This window comes from Pelophylax lessonae, assembly GCF_965119305.1.
Source record: "Pelophylax lessonae genome assembly, chromosome: 3".
NCBI lineage: Eukaryota > Metazoa > Chordata > Amphibia > Anura > Ranidae > Pelophylax > Pelophylax lessonae.
This window is the reverse complement of record NC_138770.1, coordinates 429,624,397-429,637,251: the sequence shown is the minus strand read 5'-3', so window position 1 is coordinate 429,637,251 and position 12,855 is coordinate 429,624,397. Positions and strand designations below refer to the sequence as shown.

The following is a 12,855-nucleotide window of genomic DNA, read 5'->3' as shown; positions in this document are numbered from 1 at the left end:
CGGACTGACCTCGTCGAGCCTGGTACGCCGACTTGGTGAGGCTAGTCGCGGACGCTCCTTGGAGACTTCCTCTCAGGGAGGATTTGCGGTCTCAGGGACCGATCTTCCATCTTGCTTTACAATCGCTGGCTTAATGGCCTGGCCATTGAGACCCAGGTACTGAAGGACAAGGGAGTGTCAGCTTCAGTTATTCCTACCTCTAGTTAAAGCAAGGAAAGCTACTTCCAGCACATGGAAGTCTTATATTTGCGTGGTGTGAATCTCTTGGATTTCCCCCACATACCTATTCGGTGATCCGAATCTTGGTCTTTCTGCAACAAGGGGTTGAGCAAAAATTGTCCTTGAGCACTATCAAGGGTCAGGTTTCAGCGTTAGCAATCTTCTTTCAGAAACCTTTGGCTAATCATTCCTTGGTGCGGAATTTCATCCAAGGGGTGCGACATCTGGCTCCGCCAGTGCGTGCACCCTTACCGCCTGGGATCTTAATTTAGTGTTGTCAGTTCTTCAGAAACTTCTCTTTGAAGATATTAGGGAGATTCCCTTGCTTACATTATCCCAGAAGGTGGCCTTCTTGGTGGCCATTACTTCTGCATGCAGGGTGTCAGAACTGGCCGCATTATCTTGTCGTTCCCCATTTCTGGTGGTTCATAGGGATAAGGTGGTTCTTCTTCCGAATCCATCCTTCCTTCCTAAAGTGGTTTTCAGAGTTTTCATCTGAATAAAAATATTGTGTTACCTTCCCCGTGTCCTAAGACTAGCCATCCTTGGGAGTTGCATTACACTCCTTGGATGGGGTTCAGAAGGATACACTTGACTACTACGAACTTGTTTTCGTAAGACTGACTCACTTTTTGTGATCACGGATAGCCCTTGAAGGGGGTTGCTTGTGTCTGCCGCGACCATATCTAGATGGATCAGTCAGACGGTGGTACAGGCTTATTCTATTAAGGGTCGGAAGCCTCCGTTCCCTGTTAAGGCGCACTCTACTCGGGCGCCTAGTGTCTCCTGGGTCTTCCGCCATCAGGCGTCAGCGATCCAGGTTTTCGAGGCGATGACTTTATCGTCGGTTCATACCTTTACAACATTTTATAAAGTTGATGTGATGGCATCGGCGGATGCCTCTTTTGGCAACAAGGTTCTGCAGGCCGCAATCTGAGGAGACTGTTGGTCTACCTCAAGGGTTTGTTGGGTGTTTCACTTAGGTCTCATCTTTTTGCTCGATGAGTCCTTGATGCTTCTGGTTGGCTCCGGTTGGACCTTCTGGATTTTGATTTCTGTCATCCCACCCCTCATTTGTGGTACTGCTTTGGGACGTCCCGAGTTGTTATTAATCAACGAGGACTACGTCTGTCAATGAGGTACAGAGAAAAATGGATTTTTGTAAAATCTTACCGTAAAATCCTTTTCTCTTAAGCTCATTGACAGACGTAGTACCCGCCCCTCTGTTTTGAGTTGGGTTGGGTTAAATTCTCTAAACACTGCTTTGTGACCTAACTGATTTGCTGTAGCAGGAAGTGAGAGGATATACCCTCTGGGACTGCCCCTAGGGTGTGGCCAGAACGTTTTCTTTCCTGTCTAGTCCTACTCCTGTAGAGGGCAGCAAAACCCGAGTTGTTATTAATCAACGAGGACTACGTCTGTCAATGAGCTTAAGAGAAAAGGATTTTACGGTAAGATTTTACAAAAATCCATTTTTAAGTGGTCCCGATCCCCTGACATGATACATTTGGCATGTCGTCTTTTTTTGGGGGGGGGGTACCTAGTTTTGACAGGTACCTGCTCCCACTTCTGCTTGGGCCACCTAGACAGCTCAGGTGGAAGTTCTCTTCTCACCTCTCCCTCCCTGCAATCTTCTGGGACACATCACCGGTCCCAAAAGATTGCCTGGCCAGTCAGAACGTGCAGCGCGACTTGCGCATGCCCAGCACGCACCCGGCTGTGAAGTCGCAAGCTGTCACAGCCGGGTGCCTACACTAGAGATGCCGGAGTTGTATCAAAATCCCCTACCCGTAAAAACGGGTAGGGGATTTTGATACAACATACCGGTGTGGCGGGGAGAAGTTGGAGAGAGCCGAGGCTCCCCCCGGCCGCATCACTGGACCGTGGGACAGGTGAGTATATGTTTATTAAAAGTCAGCAGCTACACTTTTTGTAGCTGCTGACTTTTAATAAACACAAAAGCCGGTGGAACTCCGCTGTAATTTTGAGAATGACAGATTCACTTTAGTGGGATACTGTAATGGCTTTTGGTCAGTTTTATTTTTGGTACTGTTTTATGTCTTGGGATCTTGCTGCAAAAGATGATGGTAGTCATGAAGATGAGGAGCTGTTTCTGTCAACGAACAAAAGAGAAAATGGGATTTTTGACTTACCGAAAAATCAATTTCTCTGATGTTCGTTGACGGACACAGCACCTGCCCCTCTATGGAGTTGTTTTGTTTTTTTTTTCTTTTGACACTGCTTGTAACAAAACGTAATACCTATAGCAGAGTGGGAGTATACCCCATGGCACTACCCCATAGGCGAAGTCAGGTTTTTGTCTGCTTAGTGTCCTACTCCTGTAGGGGGCAGTATAACCCATATAGTCATGAATATGAGGAGCTGTGTCTCTCAAGGAAAATTAGAGAAATGGATTTTACGGAAGTCAAAAATCCCAGTATTTAAATAAAAAGGATGTACTGTGTTTGTGAAATAAAATTAATTGTACTGCATTTTTTTAAAAACTGAAAATACAGATTTGATAAACAGTTGTGCAAATATTGTGTAGCATAAAACATTTTACCCACCAACATTTTTTTTTTTACTTGTCCTCTGCTTTTATAAATATTGATTGTTTTAAGTGTGTTTTAATGTAAAAAATACACTACGGCCTCTTTCACATGGCCGCTCCGTATGTCCGTATATCACCCCATCCGTTTGCGGGTGATATACGGACATCATGCATGTCAATGGGATTGCGGATGTCAGTGGATGACCATCCGCTGACATCCGATTTGCGTCCTTTCAGCTCTGTTCCGTTTTTTCGAACGGAACAGAACCCTATTTTTCTTCCGTTTTAAAAAACGGAAAGGAAGCAAAATCGGATGTCAGCGGTGTCATCCGCTGACATCCGCAATCCCTATAGACCTACATTATGTCCGTATATCATCTGCAAACGGATGGGATGACATGCGGACATACGGATCGGATGACACAAGTGTCATCCGTGTCTGTGAAAAAAAAAAAAAAAAAAAAGTGCCGCAGCGGAGGAAAAAAAATGAGCGGCCGTGTGAAAGAGGCCTACGTGAGAAGGATTAATATATGTCAAAAGATTCCTAGAGCACCATACTAAACTTGCCCAAAGAGAGTGCACATCAAAACTAGCTCCCCTTCAGTCGGACACCATCTCTAATATTGAATTTTGAACTGAGCTGTCTGAGGGAATAGTCGCTTTTATGAATAACTCATTTGTGTGTAGATTTCAGCTTACGCTATTGATAGTACACAGGCTTTTTAAAACCTGGTAGGGAGAAACTGGAACCTGTAACAAACCTTGACTTGTATTCTTTCTATAAGACTTTTTTTAAAGATCCTTTTTACACCCATAATGCATACATTACATGCACAGTACATGTCAAATTAACTCTGCTTGTGCAGTGTTAAAAAAGAGGTTTAACTGATTTTTTTTTTTTTTTTTTACAGATCTTTAATAAGCCTCCTAAAATTTTCTAGCATATGTGACAGTATTCATTGAATAAAAATCTACTGCTATTTTTATTATATACACTAATAATTGTGATCATTGTAATTTTTGGTTTCTAGAAATACCCAGAAAAACTGTATTTTGAAGGCCTTGCAGAGCAAGTTAACCCACCAGTGCCGATTCAGCCCCAATACCTCCCCATCTACTTTGGCAATGTCTGCCTACGGTTTTTGCCTGTGTTTGACATAGTCATCCATCGATTTCTGGAACTGCTTCCTGTCTCTAAATCTTTGGAAACGTTACTTGACCATCTCGGGGGCTTGTACAAGTTTCATGGTTTGTTCTCTATTTTCCCTTATTTATTGTACTGGGTTTTTCCATGTTAAGAATTTAACATCTTTTAAATGGTCCTCCTTATGCATGCCTTAAGTTAGACTTCAAACACTATATGAGAAACCCAGTCATTGTTGTTTCCAATATATAAACTATATATATATATATATATATATATATATATATATATATAGTCTTTTAGGATATCTTTTTTGTTTTCAGGACTCCAGCAAGATTATTCTTCCATGCAGGTATATCTACCCTTTCCTCCTTTTTCTGTATGTCCAGGTCCCCAACATTCCTCCTGGCTCTTTATAGGCTCAGAAGAAAAGAAAGACACCGCTTCTTGTGTAATACATAAAAAACACTCAATCTTTATTTAAATATGCACTCACTGGACGTACCTGCACTGAAGAATAGTCTGCACGACGGAGGACAAATGTAAATGAAGGAAAAAACATCCTGTGAGTGCATTCCTAAACCATGTTTGATGGTGTTTTTATACACTATATTACCAAAAGTATTGGGATGCCTGCCTTTACACCCACATGAACTTTAATGGCATCTCATTTTTAGTCCATAGAGTTCAATATTGGGTTGGCCCACCCTTTGCAGCTATAATAGCTTCAACTCTTCTGGGAAGGTTGTCCACAAGGTTCTAGGAGTGTGTCTATGGGAACATTTGACCTTCTTTCCAGAAGCGCATTTGTGAAGTCAGGCACTGATGTTGGACAAATTGGCCTGGCTCGCAGTTTCTGCTCTAATTCATCTCAATGTCATCCATGTCTTTATGGACCTTGCTTTATGCTCTGGTCCAAATCATTTGGTGGAGGGGGAATTATGGTGTGGGGTTGTTTTTCAGGGGTAGGGCTTGGTCCCTTAGTTCAAGTGAAGTGAACTCTTAAGGCGTCAGCATACCAAGATATTTTGGACAACTTCATGCTCCTAACTTTGTGGAAACATTCCTTTTCCAAATGACTGCACACCAGTGCACAAACATGGTCCATAAAGACATGCATGAGCGAGGTTGGGGTGGAGGAATTTGACCTGCACAGTCCTTACCTCAACTCGATAGAACACCTTTGGGATGAATTAGAGCAGAGAGTGCAACCAGTCCTTCTCATCCACATCAGTGCCTGACCTTACAAATGGCACTTTTTTCAGCCTGTTGGTTGAATGAAAAAAATTGTTTAATATTTATACTGCCTTACAGAATGAGCTTGGAGGAGTGTTGAGAACTCCATGTAGACAGAAAAACATCAGGACAGGAAAGAGTGTGTTTACTGTTACTGCAAAACAACTTGGAAGTAATTGGGAGAGACTAAGAGGAGAGAGACAAACAGGAGCAGAGTGCATACTATAGACTAAAGCCAGCCATACATGACCCCTCAAGTTGAAGACCTGGAAAAGAGACAGGATGGTTATACACAGACAATTAAAGACCTAAAAAGAGGTGAAAGGGCTGAAAATGGAACACAGAAGTCTCGTTTATAAAATGGAAGATCAATAAAATAGGAGTAGGAGGAAGAACCTGAGAATACGTGGATTACCGGAAAAGATACTCAGGGAGTACCTACCCAATAAAATGAGAACATTTTTAACCCTTACTGGATAGAGGAGAAGCGGATCAGATAATGTTTGAGAGAGTACATCGACTCAGAAGACTAAAAAACATCCCAGTGGACACTCCCAAAGATGTCATCACAAATTTCAGTTATTCAGAGAAGGCCCAGATTTGGGAGAGTCTGAAAAGAGAGCCATCCATAAGTTATGAGGGTGCAAATATACAGATTTTCACAGATTTATCACAGGCCACGTTAAGAAGGAGGCGGCTACTGAAACCACTAGTGGAATCAATGCAGAAACAAGGAATAAGGTGGGAGAGATCAAGTGGGAGGGTATCGGAAAACGAGATTGCTCCAACTCCATTGTATTATTGGTTGATGTTGCCATCCCTATTGAACCCAGCTTTAAACCCTTGCAGAGGTCTCTTAGAGCAGTGTTTCTCAACTCCGGTCCTCAGGGCACACTAACAGGCCAGGTTTGCAAGAAAACAAATGCATCACAGGTGATATAATTTGCTGCTCAGTAATTGCAGTATTCTAGTCTGCATCACCCCAAGGTAATACTTAAAATCTGGCCTGTTAGTGTGCCCTGAGGACCGGAGTTGAGAAACACTGTCTTAGAGGATGCCCCTATTCCTTCACTCAGCTCAGGCTGGGTGGGGGAAGGGGGGCAATAAATTGCAAGAGATGAGAGGGAAAGGAGAGACCACATTCATTTTTTTTAAATTACTGTCATATAATGTCAGAGGATTAAATAAGCCAACTAAAAGACACAACGTCTTAGAAGAGCTCAGATGTAACTCTGCCTGTATAGTATTCTTACAGGGGAGACACTTTTATCTTACAAATGTGAAAATATTTTCAAAACACTATCCGATATGGTATTATGGAGACTTGCCAACCAAGAGCAAAGGGGGTAGCAATTGGTCTAGCTAGGGATGTGAGGTTCTCTCTTGAGGAAAGACTGGTCGACCCAGAGGGTCGATATATTTTCTGGAAGGGACAACTAAAGGGTATGGATTTCACCCGGGCAAACTTCTACTGCCCAAACAAAAATCCAAGAGGGTACCTGAGAAAAGTAATAGACAAGCTGACCTTGAAGGTAATTTGTTTTTAATAGGGGATTTCAACTTCTGCATGGCCCTGACTCTGGATTGTACATCGAGTGCCCGGGTGATGGGAGGACTTCAACTCAGGATGGTAAGGAACAAGCTTTTCCATTGTCAACTGGTAGATGCTTGGCAAATCCAACATCCTGGGGAGAGGGATTAATCCTTCTATTCCCCAGCGCACTCTTATGTACTCAAGATTAGATTATATATTGATAGAACATAGGTTGATAGAAACAGTTGTTAGAACGTCAATAGGGATAAGGACCATATCTGTTCACACCCCAATTACTATGGAAATAAAACTTCCAGGGTCCCAGAGAAAAACAAACTTCTAGAGAATAAACAAAGATTTGTTGCAGGATGAGCAAGTGGGAAGAAAGATAGAAAAAGAACTGGAACAATATTTTCTAGAGAACGAGACCCCAGATATCTCTATAGCTATGACATGGGAGGCCCATAAAGCATATATCAGAGGAATATTCATCTCAATAGGCTCCAGGAAAAAAAACGGAAAGAACTATACGTATAAATAGATTAATACTAGAGAAGCTCGAGTTAGAACAGAAACTTAAAACGAACATGGAGGATGGGATACAAAAATCCCTAGTATTAACCACTTCCCGTCCGCGCTATAGCCGAAAGACGACTACAGTGTGGTCCTTAATTGCCGGGAGGGCGTCCACGTACATCCTCCCGTGCATGAACTGCCTGTGCGATCCCGGGCCTCTTACCACCAATGACTGCTGATCACGTGGTGTAAACAGCAGCCAGAGATCAGCTTCTTTTTTTTTTCCTCACGCTGTCAGCGTGAGGAGAAAAAGTCAATCGCTGGCTCCTGTTGGAGGGATATCTGTGCCCCAGTGCCACCTACCAGTGCCCACCAGCGCCACCTACCAGTGCAGACCAGTGCTGCCTATCAATGCCCCATCAGTGCTGAATCCGTGTCGCCTACCAGTGCCTATCATTGCCCATGAGTGCTACCTATCAGTGCCACCTACCATTGCCCACCAGTGCCGCCTTATCATTGCAGCCTGTCGGGGCCCATCAGTGCCGCCCCATCAGCGCACATCAATGAAGGAGAAAAATTACCTGTTTGCAAAATTTTATAACAAATTATAAAAACTTTTTTTTTTAATATTTATTTTCGGTCAAAGAAATCTCTATTTGTTTAAAAAAAAAAATGATAAAAATTTCATTTAGGTACAGTGTTGCATGACCGCGCAATAGTCATTCATAGTGCGACAGCGCTGAAAGCTGAGGATTGGCCTGGGCAGGAAGGGGGTTTAAGTGCCCAGTAGGCAAGTGGTTAAAAACAGATACATTGAGGGAGTTGCTGGAGGAAGAAACTAGACTAAGCTTCAATAGAGCTGCAAGGGAAAAAAATAAATGGGGAAATAAACCAGGACAATATTTACCAAGATTATTAAAGAGCAAAAAATCAAGCAACTACATATAAAAAAGCTTTTATAATACTCTATACACTGTGTGTCAAGAGGAATTAGATGAAGTAAAACAGCATAGAAAACAAGATATAAAAATACATAAAGGAATCAAAATTACCTAAATTAGCAATTGCAAACTACCAACACCAGGTACACCAATCTCTCAGAAGGAGATAAGGGAAGCTCTAAAATATTATCCGACTGGGAAAAGCCCTGGACCGGATGGGTATACCACCCGATATTATAGGAGGTTAAAGGAAATATCAGTCCCAAAACTTTGCACGTATATGAATGAGATAGGAGAAAAGGGAAAGCTGAGAATAGAATCTTTGCAGGCTTCTAAAACGGTACTACCTAAGGATTGGAAAGATGCAACCCTATGATTCAGTTACAGTTACTGTTAAATGCAGATACAAAATTATACACAAAAGTATTAGCAACCTGATTAAAAGGTTTAATGGCAGAGTGGATCCATGCAGACCAGACAGGATTTATCCCAGGAAGCGAGGGGAAAGATAATGGGATTAGAACATTACTGCTACTACACAAAGCTAGAGATCTTCATAACCCGAGCCCTCCTGTTATAAATAGATGCTGAGAAAGCTTTTGACAGGGTGGACTGGGAGTTCGAAACAATTGGTTCAAGGATGATCCAATGGATTAGAGCATTGCATAGGAATCCAACAGCATTGGTAATAGTGAATGGTAACTTATCACCTCAGTTTGAAATGTGCAACGGGATGAGACAGGGCTGCCCTTTACTGCCCCTGTTGTTCTTCCTGTCATTAGAACCACTATTAGTGACCATAAGGAACATCATAGACATAAGGGGAGTGTAGGTTGGACAGGAGGCACATAAAGTTGAAGCATATGCAGACAATGTTATATATTTTTTTTTTATCACTAATTCCAGAATAACCCTCCCAAATGTTATTAAGGAGTTGAAAAATCATGGGGAACTATCAAATTTCAAGATAAACCCAATAAAGTAAAAAAATCTTGAACACCGGGTTAAATAAAAAACAAGAGCAGGCATTACAGAGGGAATTCCCATTTACCTGGGCAAAGTCAAAATGAAAATATCCTGGGATAAATCTAACCCCACTAATAGAAAATCTATATTATGCCAATTACATACCTATGTTAAACGAGATAAAAGCAGATATTAGAAGAATATCGAGCCTCCCACTCTCATAGTTGGGGATAATAAACCTATTCAAGGTGATTATACTGCCCAAAATATTACCGTATATACTCGAGTATAACCTGAGTTTTTCAGCACATTTTTTTGTGCTGAAAACGTCCCCCTCGTCTTATACTCGAGTCAAGAAAAAAAAAAAGTCCCTGGCCGCTCCGACGTGCTTAAGCTTTAAAAATGGCGCCGCCCGGCGCATACATGTCACCGCGCATGCGCCGCCGCCGCTCGGGAGAGGCCGGGAATAGCCGAAAGTATACGAGCGAAGGCGGCGCGTGCGCAATGACGTGTCGGCGCCGGGCGGCACATTTTTTTAAAATGAAGGCGCCTCTGGAACAGGTAAGTGAAACAACTGCACTACCTGCCATTATGCAGGGCTGCGGGCATACTACAAGGGATGCAGTGCTGCGGGCATGGTCCACCTGTACCATGCCCACAGCACTGCATCTCCTCTAGTATGCCCACATCCCTGGATCCTCTTGTACCATGCCAGTCACCCTGCTTTCTCCTGTACCATGCCAGTCACCCTGCTTTCTCCTGTACCATGCCAGTCACCCTGCATTCTCCTGTACCATGCCAGTCACCCTGCATTCTCCTGCACCATGCCAGTACCCTGCATTCTCCTGCACCATGCCAGTACCCTGCATTCTCCTGCACCATGCCAGTACCCTGCATTCTCCTGTACCATGCCAGTCACCCTGCATTCTCCTGTACCATGCCCGCCGCCCTGCATTCTCACCCTAGGCTTATACTCGAGTCAATAATTTTTCCCATCTTTTTGTGGTAAAAGTAGGGGCCTCGGCTTATACTCGGGCCGGCTTATACTCGAGTATATACGGTAAATAGATTTTGAATGTTACCAATTTCAATCCCATTGGCATATTTTAAAACCACAAAAACAATGATGTTAAACTTAATTTGGCAGGGGAAAAAGCCTAGAGTACAATGTGCGGCCATCAGTAGAGATAGAAAAGAACAGGCGCCACTGTAGTAAGCCAAGACTTTATTGCATAACCTAAACGATATAGTAACTTGCATAAGGGATAGCTTTAGTCCATATTCCGTGTGGTGGTATTTCCTAGAGTATAGTCTCCAATATTCCGGCCGTCCTGCAGCCAGGAAGTGACGTTCTAGGAAGCTGAACCATCAGTAGAGATAAATCACAGGGGGGGATTAGCAGCACCAGACATTAAGATACTACACGACAGATATAATTTCACGTATGATAGAGTGGACAAAAGTAAATTCAGATAAAAGATGGGTTATGATTGAAACTACACTAAGTAGAACTCAATTAAATAAGAATATATGGATCCCACAAAAATATTGGAAAATACAGGAAGGTACACACAAAATAAGGAGAGTTTTATACAAGACCTGGGACACAATTCACAGACAAGTCAAATGGGAATATAACTCTCCTTTATTATCATTAGTAGGCACAAAACATTTTGCACCAGGAAATGAGAAACAATTTGGTAATTGGGTAAAAAAACACGCAGTTAAGATATAATGTATAATCGAAAGATTAGGCCATATCACAAACTCAACACTACGGGAGGAAACCTAATATTAAATGAATGGAGATATTATAGTAAAACATTTTGTGAGATCCCAGCCCATTGGATCTGAGAAAGAGCTGAAACTTGTGGAAAAGCTTGGTAATAAATTAAAATTAGAGCATAGCATCTTTCAGATATACAAGATGTTAATGGAGATGGAGGGTTTTCGAGGAAACTTTCATTCATAGAAAATTGGGAAAAAGAGAGGATTACGTTTAAAAGAGCACAAAGTGAGTGCTGTACTGAGAGCCCTACATTACTCTGCAGTGGATCTGAACACCATTGAAATGTTTATCAAAATGTTAAAGAACGCCGGTAAAAGCGCATAAATGCCAGCCAGAAAAATCGAGCTTGTGCTGGAGGGGTTGTAAGGTGCAAGGCACAATGTTTCATATCTGGTGGGAATACCTTAGATTGTAAGCTCCTTGAGGGCAGGGACTGATGTGAATGTACAATGTATATGTAAATCGCTGCGTAAATTGACAGCGCTATATAAGTGAAATAAAAAAAAAAGAATGCCCTAAGATCCGGGAATATTGATTGAAGGTACAACAGCTTATTAAAGAAATCACAGGAATGAACATCATGGATGACCCATGGACAAAGCTTATTCCACAAAACCGATAAATTCCTAAAGCAGTATAGAAACGTGATTGTCCTAAACCTGTTGAACGCAGCAAAGGGGGCAATACCAAAAAAAAAAATGGTTTGATACAGATAGCCCCACCTTAAGAGACTGGTGCAGTAGAATTGATTATTTATTTATAGATAGATATAGATAGATAGATAGATAGATAGATAGAGATAGATAGATAGATAGATAGATAGATAGAGATATATAGATAGATAGATATATATATATATATATATATATATATATATATATATATAGATAGATAGATAGATAGATAGATAGATATATATATATATATATATATATATATATATATATATATATATATATATATATATATATATATAGATAGATAGAGATATATATATAGATAGATAGATATAGAGATAGAGATATATAGATACGAGAGAGAGCTATATATATATATATTCTCAATCATGGAATATCTGATCAGTAGAGATGGGAAACAAGTAGATAGATTTTCTAATAAATGGAGAAATTGGGCAGACTTCATAAAGACTAACTATATAGAAATATGGGTGGACCAGGGAGAAGACTAAAGACTGGGGACTGAAGAGCCTAGTTAACGTGAATGAGCGCAACATGGGAATATAGCGGTAAAAAGAAAGGGGGGAGGGGAGGGGAGGGTACATGGGTAGCGGGATATAGGGGGAATTAGGATGTTATTGAATTATGTGAAATAATTGTATACTTGTTTGTTCAGAGAATTGAAAATTAATAAAAATGTATATTAAAAAAAATAATAATAATAATGTCCCAGAGGTGGTCTGTTGGATTTGGGTCAGGCGATTGTGGGAGACATGCTCTCCTAATTCCTTCATCCTTCAGGAACTGGCTGAATACTCTTGTCACATGAGGCCAGGCATTGTCATGCACCAGGAGGAACCCAGGACCCACTACACCAGCGTAGGGTCTGACAATAGGTCCAAGGATTTCATACTGATACCTAATGGCATATAGGGTGCCATTTTTTAGTCAGTAGAAGTCCTCCATGGATGTGCTTCCCCAGATCATCACTGACCCACCACCAAGCCGGCCATGCTGAACCATGTCCGGTCACATGTCTGTTATCACATGTCATCACGTCTGTCACATGTGTTCAGGGTGAATCTCATTGCTCTCATCTGTGAAAAGTACAGGGCACCAGTGGTGGACCTGCCAATTCTGGTGTTCAGTGGCAAATGCCAACCGAGCTCCTCCATGCCTGACAGTGAGCACAGGGACCACTAGAGGAGGTTGAGTCCTCAGGCTACTCTCATGAACTCTGTTTCTGATTGTTTGGTCAGACACTTTCACACCAGTGGCCTGC

At 41.8% G+C, this 12,855-nt stretch overlaps 1 protein-coding gene across 1 annotated transcript in view; it reads left to right on the top strand.

Annotated features, from left to right (window-relative positions):
- MED23 (mediator complex subunit 23) overlaps positions 1 to 12,855 on the top strand; it is a 170,293-nt gene that overhangs the window by 119,117 nt on the left and 38,321 nt on the right. The window contains 1 exon segment of the mRNA XM_082252280.1: positions 3,802 to 4,018. Within this exon segment, the coding sequence (XP_082108406.1) occupies positions 3,802 to 4,018 (217 nt within the window).